Source organism: Panthera pardus, unplaced genomic scaffold (genome assembly GCF_024362965.1).
Source record: "Panthera pardus isolate Hobbes unplaced genomic scaffold, ASM2436296v1 HiC_scaffold_18, whole genome shotgun sequence".
Taxonomy (NCBI): Eukaryota; Metazoa; Chordata; class Mammalia; order Carnivora; family Felidae; genus Panthera; species Panthera pardus.
Genome location: NW_026526743.1, coordinates 3,566,056 through 3,584,023, shown reverse-complemented (window position 1 = coordinate 3,584,023; position 17,968 = coordinate 3,566,056). Strand labels below are relative to the sequence as shown.

Below are 17,968 nucleotides of genomic sequence, written 5' to 3'. Positions count from 1 at the left end.
CTGGAGTCGTGGACTCCAGCGTCCCGAGGAGTGAAGAGAGCAGGGGCCTCGAACCTGTTGGTCTAGAAAAGGAGGCAGCTCCAGCCTGGATTTCTGGGTCTGAGGTTGGAGGGGTCTGGGGCCAAACTTCCAGGCTTCTGCCCTTCCTGGCAACGCCCCCCCAGGGCCGGGCTTCCAGGATCCAACCCCTATTTATGGTCTGACTCCACGGCCTCACCCTGACTGTGGAGGTGGAAAGAGGCACCTATCGAGTGACAGGGAGAGAAGGACAGAAGCAGAATGGCCACGGGAACGCGCTATGCCGGGAAGGTGGTGGTCGTGACAGGGGGCGGGCGCGGCATCGGAGCCGGGATTGTGAGAGCCTTCGGTGAGTAGGGGGTCTGACTGTGCGGGAATATTGGGATCTGGGAGAGGAGAGACCCTGGGAACGAGTGGGGGTGGGGACCTTCAGTACTAGAGTGGAGATTTGGATCCTGTAAAAACTCATTTTGCAACGCTAATGAAGGAGTAGGCAGTGTTAGCCTGGGGCCTGAGCTTTTGGCAGGTGTCCAAAACTGGTTAGTCCCCTTCTCCGGGTCTCAGTGACTGTAACTACAAAGTCGGTGGTTGGAGAATGTCGCTTGCAGGTTTGGGGTTTATTCTGGAACCCAGGGTTGGGGGCTCAGGAACCCCAGCAGGCACCTGGAGTGGCCAGGGAGAATATGGGTCAAGTCTTCTGCCCTTTGCTCTGGAGGATCGTCATGAGACTTTGGGGTCACGAGGGGGAACCGATGGGAAGATAGGATAGGCCCCCCACTCCAAGTGGCCACCAGAGGGCAGCAGAGGCCTTTGCCAAGGTCTGTGCTGGAGTAACCTGTTCTATTCTCAGTGCAAAGCGGGGCTCAAGTGGTCATCTGTGACAAAGATGGTGAGTGAGCTTTCCTCAGTCCTCACCTCCTCCCTCAGACCCAGGAGTCCTGACCTCCAGCCTCTCCTCCCTCAGACCCAGGAGTCCTCACCCCCCAGCCCCTCCTCCCTCAGACCCAGGAGTCCTCACCCCCCAGCCCCTCCTCCCTCAGACCTAGGAGTCCTGACCCCCAGCCCCTCCTCCCTCAGACCCAGGAGTCCTCGGCCCCCAGCCCCCTCCTCCCTCAGACCCAGGAGTCCTCACCCCCCAGCCCCTCCTCCCTCAGACCTAGGAGTCCTCACCCCCTAGCCCCTCCTCCCTCAGACCCAAGAGTCCTCACCCCCCAGCCTCTCCTCCCTCAGACCCAGGAGTCCTGGCCCCCAGCCCCCTCCTCCCTCAGACCCAGGAGTCCTCACCCCGCAGCCCCTCCTCCCTCAGACCCAGGAGTCCTCACCCCCCAGCCCCTCTTCCCTCAGACCTAGGAGTCCTGACCCCCAGCCCCTCCTCCCTCAGACCCAGGAGTCCTCACCCCGCAGCCCCTCCTCCCTCAGACCCAGGAGTCCTCACCCCGCAGCCCCTCCTCCCTCAGACCCAGGAGTCCTCACCCCCCAGCCCCTCCTCCCTCAGACCCAGGAGTCCTGACCCCCAGCCCCTCCTCCCTCAGACCCAGGAGTCCTGACCTCCAGCCCCTCCTCCCTCAGACCCAGGAGTCCTCACCCCGCAGCCCCTCCTCCCTCAGACCCAGGAGTCCTCACCCCCCAGCCCCTCCTCCCTCAGACCTAGGAGTCCTGACCCCCAGCCCCTCCTCCCTCAGACCCAGGAGTCCTCACCCCGCAGCCCCTCCTCCCTCAGACCCAGGAGTCCTCACCCCCCAGCCCCTCCTCCCTCAGACCTAGGAGTCCTGACCCCCAGCCCCTCCTCCCTCAGACCCAGGAGTCCTGACCCCCAGCCCCTCCTCCCTCAGACCCAGGAGTCCTCACCCCGCAGCCCCTCCTCCCTCAGACCCAGGAGTCCTCACCCCCCAGCCCCTCCTCCCTCAGACCCAGGAGTCCTGGCCCCCAGCCCCCTCCTCCCTCAGACCCAGGAGTCCTGACCCCCAGCCCCCTCCTCCCTCAGACCCAGGAGTCCTGACCCCCAGCCCCTCCTCCCTCAGACCCAGGAGTCCTCACCCCCCAGCCCCTCCTCCCTCAGACCCAGGAGTCCTGACCCCCCAGCCCCTCCTCCCTCAGACCCAGGAGTCCTGACCCCCAGCCCCTCCTCCCTCAGACCCAGGAGTCCTGACCCCCAGCCCCTCCTCCCTCAGACCCAGGAGTCCTCATCCCCCAGCCCCTCCTCCCTCAGATCCAGGAGTCCTCACCCCCCAGCCCCTCCTCCCTCAGACCTAGGAGTCCTGACCCCCAGCCCCTCCTCCCTCAGACCCAGGAGTCCTGGCCCCCAGCCCCCTCCTCCCTCAGACCTAGGAGTCCTGACCCCCAGCCCCCTCCTCCCTCAGACCCAGGAGTCCTCACCCCCCAGCCCCTCCTCCCTCAGACCCAGGGGTCCTGTCCCCAGCCCCTCCTCCCTCAGACCCAGGAATCAGGACCCCCAGCCTTTCTCTCCCTGCAGAGTCTGGGGGCCGGGCCCTGGAGCAAGAGCTTGCTGGAACTCTCTTTCTTCGATGTGATGTGACTCAGGAGGAAGATATGAGGGTGAGCTGTTCTTGTCCCTGCCTGGTCACAAAGGTTTCGGCTCAGCCTCATATCAAGGCTTTCCCTGATTCTGCTGGCCATGTTCTGGGTCTCCTGGGAAGGTTCTCCTTTGTATCTTCCTTCTTCAAGGCTCTCGTCACACGAGTCACGTAGATCAGAACAAAAACATCCCTCCCAGTGGATCTCCAGCTGTAAGAGCTTTTCCCTTCTGCCTCTGGGGTTTTTAAGTTAACTTACTTATTTTGAGAGAGAGCGAGAGCACGGGCATGGGAGGGGCAGAGAGAGAAGGAGGGAGGATCCCAAGCAGGCTATGCACTGACGTGGGGCTCGAACCCAAGAACGGAGAGATCGTGACCTGAGCCATGAGAGTCAGACGCTTAACCGCCTGAGCCACCCAGGAGCCCCTCTATCCCTTCCCTTTAGTCAGTGTCTCTCCGATGTCCCCACCGCCAACCCCCACCCCCGTCCCAACACCCCTCCCCCAGGTCTCTGGAGTCATGGGCGACAGTGTGAATATACCCAGCCCTCTGCTCTCTGGCATCCCTGGCTTCCTGTCCCCTCGGCTGTCATCCTTAGTGACTTGGGGGAGTCCCCCACTTCCTGTCCCCTCGGCTGTGACTCCAGCTTCCCCCTCCCCACCTTGCCTTTGGGAGTCCAGGCTTGTCAAGCCTGGGTGCCAGTGCTGCTCCCTCACAAGACGTCTTTGTCCTCAGGTCCTCATTTCTGAGACCATCCGCCGATTTGGCCGCCTGGATTGTGTGGTCAACAACGCTGGCTACCGTGAGTTGTGAGGCCCAAGGCCATTCTCCGCTGGTGTCAGCCCGCTCCCTGGCTTCCCGTCCCGTCCTCCCGTGCCTCAGTTTCCCTTTTGTCTTCCCCATCCCCTCTCCGTCCACGTGGATGGGGTGGTGTAGCTCTGGAATCCTCGACGCCTGGAGTTTTCATCCCGGCTCCGTTCTCTCCCTGCCGTGTGCCCCCAGCCCTGTGCCCTCACCTCTTCAAGCCTCAGTTCCTAGATTCCTAGAATGGGAATGCCGATAATGATCATCACCGTCGTAGCGCGGTTGGGAGTCAGGTAAACCACCCAGCCTCGTAATTACGAGAACCATCTGGGGCAAACAGCTTCCGTCTTGTAGCCTGACGTCATCGTCGGCCCTTCCCTCCGCTGATGACTGGAAAGACACACTCATGCGTGTCGTTTTTAGGTCTCAGTGTGGTGGCTTTGAAGGTAAAATGCCGTCGGCTTAATAACTACCTTTCGTAAGGATCCCTCATGTTGGCAAACCAAGGCTCAGCGAGGTGAACTGATGACACTGAGGGCACACAGCAAGGCCATGATAAGAGAGACACCTCCCCCCCTGGCCCCTTCCTCCCCCTCCCTCCCCCCCATGCCTTGCCTGGCTGAGCAACTTTAAGCAAGTGGCTTACCCTCTCTGGGCCACATTTTCCGCCCTATATTGTAAGGATCAAGATGTCAGATAACCAGTTCATCCTCTCTCTCTGTGCCCTTTGTGCAGTCAAGAGAAACTTGCCTCCTATGTCCCAGGTTCTCTCCTAGGGACTGGGGAGTTAGCAGTGAACAAAAGAGACAAAACATTCTAGCCCTCGTGGGGTTTACATTCTAAAGTAAGAAAACAGACCGGAAAAGACACGGTGAATCCTCCTTGTTTGTGGACTTTGTGTCTGTGAAGTCACCAAGCCGCAAGAACAGCTTCTGTGCCACCCCAGGAACCACTGAACCTTCTAGGTGTTCGTGGACATGGCAAAAACTCAAATTGCCTGTGGTGCGTGTACCCAGTTGAAGCCAAACAAGGAAGACCTGTGCCCTCTGGTTTCCCATCTCAAACAGAGAGATGCCCAGGGGACAGACACGGGTGCAGTGCACAGAGCTGGCTGGCTTAGAACCCCAGTTTTGGCACCAATGTGCCAGGCAGCCTCGGGTCAATCGCTTAGTGCCTCCCTAATGTTTATTTACTTTTGAGAGAGAGACAGAGACAGAGTGTGAGCAGGCGGGCAGGCGAGGGACAGAGGGAGGGAGACATGGAATCCAAAACAGGCTCCAGGCTCCAAGCTGTCAACACAGAGCCTGATGCGGGGCTCGAACTCAGGAGCTGTGAGATCGTGACCTGAGCCGAGGTCAGCCACTCAACGGACTGAGCCACCCAGGCACCCCTGGGCTCTGTTTTCTAAGAGCGCGAATCCCATTCATGAGGGGGTCCATCCTCAAGGCTTAAAATCACCTCCCCTAGACTTCACCTCCAAATGCCACCACACCGTAGGTTAGGATTTCAACACACGAATTTGGGGCGGGGGATACATTTAGTCCATAACCTTTACATAGTATTATATAGCACGTGACTATTTCCCTTAAGAGCAACGGATCGGTATTCGCTGATTCAGTATTCGCTGGAATTTTATAGACTGCGACTGCCTCCCGTAATGAGAACCCACTGTCTATACTAGCACGGTTAGTGGTGATACAGGCTATGAAGAAATTGGGGCGCCTGGACGGCTCAGTAGGCAGAGCACGTGATCTCTGGGTCGTGAGTTCAAGCCCCATGTTCGGAGTAGAGCTTACTTTAAAAACAAAACAAAGCAAAGCAAAAAAAAACAAAACAACAAAAAAAACCGATTGAGGGCCTAGAGAATGGCAGGGGCTGTGTTAAACAGGATCCCGTGTGGATTCTCTGAAGATGTTTGAGCAGATCCCTGAAGGAAGCAAAGCCACAAGCCCTAGGCCCCTGGGGAAGACAACCCAAGAGTCCTTCAACTTTCCACCCGCCATATTGAGTTTTCTACCTGCCATCCTGGGTTTTCTTCCCCTCTGTGCCTTTATCCCCCTGTCTCCTAAAGCCTTTGGAGCATTCAGGGTGCATTCCTCCCACTGCCTGTCTTGCCCCCCTGTTCCCACTCCCCTATCTCTCTGACTCCTTGTCTTCTGAACATTGATTTTTCTGTCCCTCTAACCACTACCCCTCCCCCCACCAATTCCTCATTTAACAAATACATTTTGGTGCAAAGCGTCGGGCACAAATACTGACTCAGGACACATTTTAGTTTAAGATTTTATTTATTTTGAAAGTGAGAACCAGCGGGGGAGGGGAAGAGAGAGGGAGAGAGAGAGAGAGAGAATCTCAAGCGGGCTCCGTGCTGGCAGCACAGAGCCCAACAAGGGGCTTGGACTCATGAACCATGGGATCATGACCTGAGCCGAAATCAAGAGTTGGTCGCTTAACCAACTGAGCCACCCAGGCGCCCCCAAACTCGTGAAATTTCTAAGCCCAAGAGCTACATGTTATCCTTATTCTGTAGATGAAGAGACCGAGGCACAGAGAGGCAAAGGGACTGGCCCAAAGTCACACAGCCAGGAAGTGGCAGGGCTCATATTGGAGCCTGCGTCTGCTGGCCTGAGACTGCTTTTTGCTGAATTGTTATGCAACCTTCGTTCCTTTTCAAGGTCCCTGACCCTCTTGTCTGCCACCGCTGCCACCCTGTGACCCCTCCCTCCCATACCCCTATTTCCCTTCCCTGGTTTCTGTGTCACTCCCTCATTCTCTCTGTCTCTCTGTCTCCCACCCCCACCCTTAGACCCGCCTCCACAGTGGCCCGAGGAGACCTCTGCCCAGGGCTTCCGGCAGCTGCTAGAGGTGAACCTGCTGGGGATGTACACCCTGACCAAGGTGAGGGCTGCAGGCCCGGGTGGCCTCCTGACGATGAGATTGTCAGACCCACTTTCCCTCAGAGCAGAACGTTTCCTCTGCCTCGGTTTGATCTGACTCCAAAAGGACTCCGTTCTTTGTAGAAAATAGGTGGGTGCAGACCCCTGTTAGAACTGACCGCGTGGCTACGCAGCCCGGTGTCCTCGAGGACCTTCCAGAACCTTCCTTTTACATTTTCATTTCTATTTATTTATTTTTAATTTATTTATTTTGAGAGCGAGAGAAAGAGAGCAAGTAGGGGAGGGACAGAGAGAGAGGGAGGGAGAGAATCCGAAGCAGGCTCCGTCTGCACTGTCGGCACAGAGCCCGACGCGGGGCCCGAACTCACGAACCGTGAGATCGTGACCTGAGCCGAAACCAAGAGTCGGACGTTTGACTGACTGAGCCAGCCAGGCGCCCCAAGGACCTTCCAGAACCTTCCAAAGTGCTGTGCGGATAGCCTTGAGGGATGTTAGGAACATGGGGGAAGGGGTTGAGATGGGGAGTCTGTGATAGGCGGTTAGAGCTCTGTCACCCTATGGAGACCAGTGGGTCACAAAGAGCTTTTCTGTGTACCATCCTGCCTTCTGAACCTTCCCATAGTGGCCTCCTGCTTTCCATCTCAGTTCAAACCCCACCTCTTCAGAACCTCCTGTCCTTCCCGGCCACCCTGACTTACATGGCACCCACGTGTACGTATTCATCCTGTGCAACAGCTTATTTTTTTAAGTTTACTTATTTATTTTGAGGAAGAGAGAAAGCACGAGCGGGGGAGGGGCAGAGAGAGAGAGAGAGAGAGAGAGAGAGAGAGAGAGATTGAGAGAGAGACAGAATCCCAAGCAGGCTGCTTGCCCAGCACAGAGCCCAAGGCGAGGCTCGGATCTCCCAAACCGTGAGATCATGACCTGAGCTGAAATCAAGGGTCAGACTCTTTTCTGAATGACTGAGCCACCCAGGTGTCCCCGCCCCCTGCCCCGCCCTGCCCTGTAACCCTTTTTGGTTCATTCAATGAACATTTATTTAGCACCAATAGGTGTATTAACAGCTGTGCATGCAGCAGGGGACAAACATTCCTGCGCCTGGGGAGCTGACCCTGTAGGGGGGAGACAGGCGGTAAGCGGGTAAATAGAATACAATGTCAGGGAGGGATTCGTGCTGTGCAAGAGAGATGATGGGCAAGTGTAAACGCTGTTTTATATAACTTTGTATTATGCCGCTTTGCAACCATGCACAAAAGCAGAGAGATTGTGCACCGAATTCCACGTCCCCGTCACCCAGCACCAGTCATCACCATTCTGTCGTTCTTGTGGACCCCTCACTTTTTTCCCTCTTTTGGTTATTTATTTATTTGTTTATTTGTATGTATGTTTGTTTGTTTATTGCCGGAGTATTTTAAAGCCAATCTCAGACATGTTTCACCTGTAAGTAATTTCGTCTGTATCTTTACCAGATGAGGTTTCGTCGTTGTTGTTGCTGTTCTTGGGTTTGCTTTTTTTTTAATGTTAAAAAAATTTTTTTAACGTTTATTTATTATTGAGAGACAGAGAGAGACAGAACATGAGCGTGGGAGGGGCAGAGAGAGGGGGAGACACAGAATCCGAAGCAGGTTCCAGGCTGTCGGCACAGAGCCCGCCGCGGGGCTCGAACTCACAAGCCGTGAGATCATGAGCTGAGCCGACGTCGGATGCTTAACCGACTGAGCCATGCAGGTGCCCCTTGTTTTGTTTTGTTTTGTTTTGTTTTGTTTTTTCGGGTATGTGTGTACTCTTTTAGACAGGGTGGGGCGGTCAGAAGACTTCTTTGAGAAGTGACATTTAAGCCAGACTTCAAGAATGGGTGTGGGGCAGAGCAATCCAGCAGAGGAAAAGCCAGTGCAAAGGCCCTGGGGTGGCACTGATCAGGGTATAGGAAGAGCAGTGTGGAGGCCAGTGTGACTGAAACAGGGTGAGCAAGGGGGAGAGGGCCGGAGGTGAGGGCAGAAGGGGGGCAAAAGGGCCTAGATCATATCGAACCTTGTCAGGCTGGGTGAGGACTTGACTTTGACACTTGAGCCTGAAGGCAAGAAGTGAGCTCCGTAAGCGGAACTGGCGCCCTCTGGTGGCCGCATGAGGAACAGGCAGGGGCGAGGGCGGAGGCCTTGGGCCCAGCCAAGGGGTTGACCGGATGGTCCAGGCCGGTGATTCGAATCCCACCAGGCTTGTGGCCGTGGATTTGGTGAGAACCGGTCTGCTTCTGGCTCCCTTTCGAAGCTAGAATGTCAGGATTTCCTCTCAGACCAGATGTGCGGGTGGGCTTGAGACCGAAAGGCGTGGGGTTTGGGTTTTTTTCCCCCACCCCTACCCCCACCAACTGGTAGGACTGAGCTGTCATCCACTGTGACCCGGAAGCCTGGGGAGGAGCGGGGGTGGGTGGGGGACCTTTTGCGTGGGGCGGGGGGGGGGGGCGCCCACCTGATGTCTGAGTGGGATTCTCGGGCCTGGGGTGAGAGTGGAGGCCTGGAGGCTGGAGTTGGTCGGAAAAGCCAGTGTAGACAGAGAGGGGAGGAGGCCCCGGAGTGGGCCAGGGGTCACGGGTGTGGGGAAACTCGGGCGCCGACCTCCAGGCCTCACCTGAGATCCAGGCGAAGTGGTTCCGGGCTGCTGGGTGTCCTTGCTTCACCCGTGAACCCTCGTTCCTGTGCCTAACTTCTGTTTGCCACTGAGATTGCCACCCCCATACAATTAGACACACATAAACATCAGGCCGTAAAGGGCATATTGTATATACACTGAAACCTTGGGTTGCAAGTGACTCGTCCCGCGAGCGTTCCGCAAGACGAGCCAACCTTCATTGATTCGTTTGTTTGGAAGACGAGCAAACCGTTTCCAATAAATTTTAACTTGATAAACGAGCGGCGTCTTGCATTGCGGGGTCGCACGGGACGCGGAGCACGATCACGTGACGACGGCTGAGCCGCTGGTGCTCGAAACCCCCCGTTTGGTATTCAGGTGCCGTGGACCACAAGCCTGTTTCTGGAACGAACTAGGCCCGCGGCCCAAGGTTTTACCGTATATAGTATCTCAGTATATAGTATCCATTTCCCAGCGTTTCCAGAGAGAGAGGTCTCCCCCAAACGGCCAGATTTCCGGTTGCTCTTGAAAGGGTGGCACACGGGACCCCCAGGGGGCAGAGGGGCAGTGTGCGACACGGGGCGCGGCTCTCCGTGGTACCCCAGTCCCCACCTCTCCCTACTGAGCGCCCTGACTCTGTTACCCGTGAGCGGCTGGTACGGAATCCTCATGGGGGAGTCAGCGGCCCAGATCCGAGGCCCGCCTGCCGAAGCCCCCCGACACTTCCTCCCTGCAGCGTGGCCAGCCTCTCGATCTCTCTGCGCCCCAGGTTTCTCACCTGCAAAATGAGGCTCATCGTGGTACACGATTCGCGGGCCTGTTCTGCGAACCAAGCGAGAGTAAATTGCATAACCCCCGGAGCCCCTAGAACATGCCTGGCACCGAGTTTACCGCCTGCACATTTTTATTGCTTATCGCGAACATCACCCCATTCTGTTTCCCATGGCCAAAGTATCTAACTCAGGTTGAGGTCACCGAGATACATGTTGGGCAAATGAAGCCTGGCAGAAGGGAAAAGGCGAGGGTTGAGCTAAGCCCTGAGTGGGAGGGAAGGAAGCGGAGAAGTAGGGCACAGGGTGTTTTATTCACAAAGGAAAGTGTGTGCAAAGGCCCTGGGGCAGAAACCACTGGGATGTGTTTCAAGAACGAAAGACAGTCCTCTCCGTCTCCACTGCCAGCTTAGCAATTAGACGCATTTTATTAAACTGTTCTATCCATTGCCCCTGCCATCCCCTACCCAGACATCATATAATTTCATCAGTGGGAACTTCATAAACTCTACCAACGGATTAGAATGTTTACTGATTTTTGTTGACGTAATTTAAGACTTACAAAATATTGTCAGTACACCCAGACTCCCCATTGTCAATATTTTATCCTGTTTGCTTTATTTTCCTACCTCTTCTTGAGGGTAAATCGCAAGCATGATGTCCATTTACCCCTCAGTATTTTGGGGTGTATTTCCTAAAAACAAGAACGTTCTCCAGGCGCCTGGGCGGCTCAGTCGGTCGAGCATCCGACTCTTGATTTCGGCTCAGGTCATGAGCCCAGGGTCGTGGGGTCGAGCCTTGCGTTGGGCTCTGTGCTGAGCTCGGATCCTGCTTAAGATTCTGTCTTTCTCTCTCCCTCCCTCTACCCGCTCACTGTCTCTCTCTCTCCAAAATTAAAAAAAAAAATAGAGTAGTCTAGGGGCTCCCGGGTGGCTCAGCTGGTTAAGCATCTGACTTCCGCTCATTCATCTATTTATTCACCAAATCCTGAGCATTCAGTAGGTGTCGGGCAGCGTTGTGGGTGCTGGGTGATGGTGGTCTTTGCCCTTGTGGAGTTTCCAGTCCCGGGTAGTCCGGTGTCGGTGCCTAAATGCAGAGATGAGTTTCTATGGGTGAGCGTTTCGTGCTAGGAAGGGGACACGTCTGGGTTCTGGGAGGTGTGTGACAGGGAGCCTGGCTCCTTCTGGGTCAGGGTGGGCTTCCCGGAGGAAGTGAAAGACGAGCAGCGTTAAATGGGGGGTGGGGGGGTGGCCCTCCAGGTTGGGAGCAGCGGGGAGGAGACCCAGACCTGCAAGAGCACGGGGGGTCTTTGATGTGGCTGCACGTGGGGTGTAAGTGTTCCTGGCAGAGGGACCGGCCTGTGCAGAGGCCGGGCAGGGAGAGAGCCTGGTGCCGGCGAGGGGCTGAGTGCACAGAGCCTGGTGCAGGGTTTGAACTCACAGACCGTGGGATCATGACCTGAGCCGAAGTCAGATGCTTAACTGACTGAGCCACCCAGGCACCCGTAAAAATTGTTTTTTAAAGATCGCTCTGGCTCTTGCATGCAGATCAAGTCAGAAAACAAAGTGTGGCGGGTAGGAAAACAGGAATTAGGAGACAGTGGCAGGATACCTGGGTGGCTCAGTCGGTTATGCGTCCAACTTTGGCTCGGGTCATGATCTCCCAGTTCATGTGTTTGAGCTTAGGCTCTGTGCTGACAGCTCAGAGCCTGGAGCCTGCTTCGGATTCTGCCTCTGTCTCTCTGTGCCCCTCCCTTGCTCATATTCTGTCTCTGTCTCTCTCTCTCTCTCTCTCTCAAAAATAAATAAAATTTATTTAAAATTTATTTAAATTTTATTTAAAATTTATTTTAAATTTAATATATACATAATATATATATTTTTATATATATAATATATATATTTATATATAAATATAAAGTAAAATTTATTTTAAAATTTATTTAAAATTTAAATTTTATTTAACATTTTAAAAAATTAAGAAAAAAAAAAGGAGACAGCAACATTTGTGCAAGTAGAAAGAGGTGGCCTTCAAGGCCCCTGACATGGTCTGGCCCCTCTTCCCCCTCCGACCTCACCTCTGGCCACAGTGGCCTTGTCGAACCTAACAGGCAGGTCTGTCCTGCCTCGGGGCATTTGCATATGCTGTTCCTTCTGCCTGGCCCAGACTTCTCCAAGACCTCCCCACAGCTCCTGCCTGAACACCCTTTTTGCAACCGCACCCAGCCCAATAGTCTCATTCTCCTCATCTTGCTTTACTTGTTGTTCCTTATCCCTGACCACATTCTAGCTCATTCCATTAGGCATTTTTATGTCTTTACTGTTACCTCCCCCCAGAATTTGGGCTCCACGAGGGCAGAAATCTCGCCCCATCGTGTTTCCTGTGGTATCCCCGGCACCTACCACAGGACCTGGCACATACTAGGGGCCCAGTGAATGTTTGCTGAGCGAATGAATGAGGTGGAGAGAATCTTCCGGATTAAAGAGGTCCTTAGAAAGCGCAATGGCCAGGCTTAGTGACGGATCGGATAAGGAACTTTGGGAGAGGGAGGGAGGAGGCTCTGGAAGGCCCTCAGGTCTCTGGCTTGAGAAGCTGGGTAGGAGGGGACCCCATGTCCGAGGCTGGAAATGAGGGAGAGAGGCAGATTCTTGGCGACGATGGAGGGGGTTTTGCACTGGAGACAGACAGACGGAGATGCCCCAAGGGGGCAGGTCAGGCAGGAGCTCCAGAAGGCAGTTCCGATGTAAACGGGAAGCCAGCAAAGCGGGGGCTCCCCTGGCAGAGCTCGGAGAGCAGACCCAGGAACCCCAACATTTAGGGGAAATGGGAGTCAGGCCAGAGCGTGGCTGCACAGCCAGGCTCTCCTGGGCAGGTGTCCAAAGGGAGGCCAATAAGGTTCCAGCTGGTCCTTGATATGGGTACACTGATGCGTGCTAGGTGACCTTGGTTGGGAGCGGGGTGGGGGTGGGGGATATGGGCCAAGGAATGTGTGGGAGGGCTGAGCGGGGGTCACAGGGAATGTGCCACAAATATTTGTTGAGCGTTAGCTATGTGCCCAGTGCCACAGCCCTCAGGGACCTCACATTTGCCAGGTAGGGGTGGGGCGGAAGTTCAATACCTAGGTGGAGAGTGATAAGGTTTACAAAAGAAATGGGCAAGAAAGAAAGAAAGAAAGAAAGAAAGAAAGAAAGAAAGAAAGAAAGAGGCAGGGGCGCCTGGGTGGGTCAGTCCCTTGTTTGGTTGGTTGGTTGGCTGGTTAAGGCGTTGACTCTTGATTTAGCCTCAAGTCATGATCTCAGGGTTCAGGAGTTCAAGCCCTGTGTCCTACTGTTCGCTGACAGTGTGAAGCCTGCTTGGGATTCTCTCTCTTCTCTCTCTCTCTCTCTCTCTCTCCCTCTCTGTCGGCCCCTCCCCTGCTTGCGCCCTCTCTGTCTCTGGCTGAAAATAAATAAACTGTAGAAAAAAAATTGGAAACAAAAAATAGGCAGGGATGGGGCCTGGGGTAGGGGTTGGGCAAGCCCAGGGCTGAGGGAGGGAAGGTTCTGAGGCTGATGAGAGAGCGGGGAGAAGGAAAGGATAGAAGTGTGGGTGGTGCCTGAGAAATTGGGAGGATCAGGATTCCCCCCCCCCCCCCCGCCCCTGCCCAGGGCCCACATACTCCTGGCACTTACGCTCATATTATCTCCAAGTTATTTTCCTTTTGTTTCTCTCTCTCTTTTTTTTAATGTGTATTTTATTTCTGAGAGAGAGAACATGAGGAGGGGAGGGGCAGAGAGGGCGGGGGACAGAAGATCCAAAGAAGTCTCTGCACCCACAGCAGTGAGCCCAACGCGGGGCTCGAACTCACGAACCGCGAGATCACGACTTGAGCCGAAGTCGGGCGCTCACAACCGACTGAGCCCCCCGGGTGCCCCTTCTCTTAAAGTTCTTACCACTCAGAAATTCTTTTTCTTGGTTACGGGTTTTGGTCCCTGACTGCTCACTGCTGGGCCACAAGTGCTGGCCCTGACATCATCACAGTGACAGTCCCCTCTGTCCCCTGGTCAGTCTCCTCACCTGGAAAAAGGAGCTATGGATAGTCCCTCCTTCTAGGGTTGTCCTGAGGATTAAATGAGTCAATATGCGTGAAGAGCTGACAACAGGGCGGGGCACGTAATAGAGCCTCAATAAATTCATTCATTTCATGCAAAAGATATTTGTTGAGCAACTATTATGTGACAGACACCTTAGCACTTCAGTTCTGAGCACACTGGAATGGCTGGTCACCCTAGGGGTGAGTCCCCTGGTTATCTCAGGAAAAGTATTCCAGGCAGAGGGAACAGCAAACGCAAAGGCCCTGAGGTTGGAAGGCTCAGGGTGTGTTTGAAGCTACAGTCCTCAGAATAGGTGGAGGCTGTTTTTGAGGGAGTGGAGAAGGTTTGAAAGGGCTGGTCGGGTGGGGCATCTGGGGGGCTCAGTCGGTTGAAGGCCGACTCTTGGTTTCAGCTCAGGTCATGATCTCACAGTTCATGAGATCGAGCCCTGCATCGGGCTCTGTGCTGACAGTGTGGAGTCTGCTTGGAATTCTTTCTCCCTCCCCCATCTCTCTCTTTCTGTCCCTCCCACTCACCCACTCTCTCACTCTCAAAGTACTCATTTTTAAAATTGTTTTTTAAAGGTTATTTATTTTTAGGGGCGCCTGGGTGGCTCAGTCGGTTGAGCGTCCGGCTTCGGCTCAGGTCATGATCTCACGGTTTGTGAGTTCGAGCCCCGCGTCGGGCTCCGTGCTGACAGCTCAGAGCCTGGAGTCTGCTTCGGATTCTGTGTCTCCCTCTGTCTCTACTTCTGCCCCGCTCGTGCTCTCTCTCTCTCTCTCTCTCAAAAATAAATAAGCATTAAAAAAAATAGTTTATTTATTTTTGAGACAGAGACAGAGCATGAGCGGGGGAGGGGCAGAGAACGAGGGAGACACAGACTCCAAAGCAGGCTCCAGGCTGTGAGCCGTCAGCACGGAGCCCGACTCAGGGCTTGAACTCACAAACCATGAGATCATGACCTGAGGTGAAGTCGGTGGTTCAAGAGACTGAGTCACCCAGGCGCCCCTTTAATATTACGTAGCAGGAACAGGTCTTGCCTCCGGCCAGCTCAGCCGTCAAAGGAAAGAGAGGGGAAGGATAGAATTTGAGTTTATTCAAGGTCATGTGTAGTCCAAGAGCTGAGAGACAGAGAGGGAGGGAGGAGAGGGAGAGAGAATTAGTTTAGGGGCCTCCAAGGAGGTAGGGAGCTTCATGAAGTGGGGTGCATGTCACGAACCCCCCCCCCCATTACATTCGGACCACAGGGCTTCCCCTCATGGATAAAAGAGTCTCCTCTCATTTTTGCAAAATATGCGGCCATCTTGCATTTTCCTGTCTCGACCTGGACAGGAGTCTGAGTAACATACAAAGACCCAGAGTGGGGAGACAGAGACCTAGAGAAGGGGAGACAGGGATGGGAAGGAGGACAAAGACACAAAGGATGGGGGAGAGAGAAAGGGAGAGGGGTAGTAGAGGTGAGGCAGAGAAAAATGCCTTCCAGGCATGGAGAGACTCCTTAAGCACTGAGACCCTGGGGCAAACCAGTGAAGGTGCTCTCTGGGGTTCTGGAATGCTTTCCCTACAAGGCACAGAGACCCAAGCAGTGAACATACCAGAGATGGCCATTGTCCCAGACATCAGGGTGTGTTTCAGTGTGGCTGGGGGCAGCTCTAGGGGCTCAGGTGACTTACTTGGCCTTCTGTCTCCCCAGCTTGCCCTCCCCCACCTGCGGAAGAGCCAGGGGAACATCATCAACATCTCCAGTCTGGTCGGGGCCATTGGCCAGGTCCAGGCAGTTCCCTATGTGGCCACCAAGGTACCCTGCCCCTTCCTTCACTCCCCACCAGGGCCTCCAAGGACTTCAGCCCTGAGGCATGACAACCTACAGCCAGTGCCTCCCAAGAAACAGAGCCTGGGGCATCCCATAGAAGCCCTCAGGGAAGGCATGACTACCCCATTCTAAGGCCCCAGCTTGACACCCCCTGGTTGGAGGAGAGAACAGGAGGAACCTCAACTTCCCTGGACTGAACTCTCCCCCACATCACCTTCCGCAGGGGGCGGTAACAGCCATGACCAAAGCCTTGGCCCTGGATGAGAGTCAATATGGCGTCCGGGTCAACTGGTGAGCAGCTCCAATGGGCGGAGAAGGCAGGAAGTGAGCCCAGGAGGCCGTGTTTGTGGCACACTTCCCTGATCCCCTCTTCTCCCTCCCCACAGTATCTCCCCAGGAAACATCTGGACCCCACTGTGGGAGGAGCTGGCCGCCGCCACGCCTGACCCCACAGCCACAATCCGAGAAGGCATACTGGCCCAGGTAGGAGTGGGGGGCCAGAGCCATGTGGTATGGGAGGCTTCGGGTGTAGCAGTCAGGCGGGGGCTTCCCTTGATCTCCTTTTTCCCTTGTTTCTCCCCAGCCCCTGGGTCGCATGGGCCAGCCAGCTGACGTGGGAGCGGCAGCCGTGTTCCTGGCCTCCGAAGCCAACTTCTGCACTGGGACTGAGCTGTTTGTGACCGGGGGTGCCGAGCTGGGGTACAGGTGCAAGGCCATTCCCGGCACCCCCTTGGAGCCCCCCACCAACCCTTCCTGATTTCTCACGTTTCCACTTGGGCCTTCCTAACTAGGACTCCCAAATTTCAGCTTCAACCCGCCTGCGTCTTAGATGCACACCCCAACTCTAGACACTAAGTCCACTAACCAACGTGCCAAACCATCCCCCCTCCCCCCCCCCCCCCCCCCCCCGCAGGTTCCCATAAAAGTAGTTTGCAGCCAGAAGGAAGAAGCCTTCATGTCATTGATCTTCTGCTCTTTTGAGTTCTGCCAGGACGGGAGCGCGTCCCGCCAACCCCCGCCCCCCGCCCCGCCCCTTGCAGCCCCACGGGTTCCCACGAGTGGTCTTGACCCAAGGGACTACGACTCCCGGCAGGCCTTGCAGCAGGAGCCCGTCCCGGAGGGCTCCTGAGAAAAGTATTGCCGGTCGGCTTCACCCCTGCTAATAAAAAGGCCCGCAGGGGGTGTAATGCCTGAAGTTCCAAAACCTCCCACAAAAGACCACCAGAGTCGTAAGTCAAAGCCAAGCGGCAAGGGTCGTTTATTGCAGGTTCGAACCTGGTCCTCTGCGCACTCGTCGCCGGTGACACAAGAGGCCACGATTAGGGTTGGTATAGCGTTTTTATAGACAGAGACAAATAGCACAGGGGAGGTTTTTTTTACTTGTGGCGGGAGGAAGAAAGGGGGAAGGGGGTAGGTGAGGAATGTGCTAAGCAAGCAGGTTTACAGAAGCGAGAAATGCCGGTTAGTTTGTATACAATCACTCATTCCATTACATATCAGACTACATTTAGGAAGTTTTACAGCCCATTCTACAGTGGGTTACAATCAGGAAAGGTCTCACAATGCTCGTAGCAAACAGCAAGCAAAACAAACTTCTCAGCAATTGTATTTTTTATCAAAGATCCATAATAAGTAGAAAAGAGAACCTAGCTTTAAACTAAGGCGGGGCTGTCATTTGGATTCAAAGCTGTTCCTTTCATTCCCCCCTTTTCCTTGTGCCTGAAGAGCCAATCTTGGATCTTTAGTTTTTTATTTGTAATGTCTCGAGCGGTTGGTACTGAGTTCGTAAGACCATTAATTGTACAGCATTGAACCTGTCTTGGATAAAATTAATAATTTTGTTTATGATGCAGAGGCCTAACGTGAGAGCGAGAAGTAGAATGGCCAGAGGCCCGAGTAAAGCGGAGAGCAGGATAGTATTATAGACTTTCTGGGTTTTTAAATTAGAAACCTCCCAAGTTAAAGTATAGGGTATGTGGGGGTTGCCTGCAATACTTATGAGTCCGTAGGAGGTGAACAGGAGCACGCTAATGAGTGTTCCTCCGATTATTGTGGGTCCAGAGCTGCTGCAACAGTCTTGGTATGGGACACCCAGGCCTTTGGTCTCAGCTGGTTTTCGGGGTCAGGTTTTCGACGCAGAGTCAAATTTAAAGGATGGGTCTTACTCTGGTCAACCGTCCAGGCGGTGTTGGCTTCCGGCACGAAGTCTTCTCGAACCGCAAAGGGATCAGCTGGTCGGGCGTGGGTGTAATGGATCCAGGTAGCAATCCTATCGACTTTGAGAGCAGTGGGTGTGGTTAGGATCACAATATAGGGTCCCTTCCACCGTGGTTGGAGGGTCTCTTGCTTGTGTTCCCTGCACGTATACCCAATCTCCGGGTCGGTAGTGATGCGGCTCAGGAGGGGGCCCGTTTTTATAAATGGCTCTCAA

The 17,968-nt window shown here is 54.7% G+C and overlaps 1 protein-coding gene across 2 annotated transcripts; it reads left to right on the top strand.

The window, feature by feature from the left end:
* The first annotated feature begins 67 nt into the window (after positions 1 to 67).
* On the top strand, positions 68 to 16,418 carry HSD17B14 (hydroxysteroid 17-beta dehydrogenase 14). Of its 2 annotated transcripts, XM_053905588.1 has the most exons (9): positions 68 to 367; positions 869 to 907; positions 2,492 to 2,574; positions 3,288 to 3,354; positions 6,163 to 6,254; positions 15,418 to 15,522; positions 15,761 to 15,828; positions 15,924 to 16,020; positions 16,121 to 16,418. In XM_053905588.1, the coding sequence occupies exons 1-9, from the start codon at positions 280 to 282 to the stop codon at positions 16,292 to 16,294; spliced, it is 813 nt and encodes a 270-aa protein (XP_053761563.1). In that variant the 5' UTR covers positions 68 to 279; the 3' UTR covers positions 16,295 to 16,418. The 2 variants fall into 2 exon arrangements, with proteins under 2 accessions (XP_053761563.1, XP_053761564.1); XM_053905589.1 differs by lacking the exon at positions 869 to 907.
* The last annotated feature ends 1,550 nt before the right edge of the window (positions 16,419 to 17,968 follow it).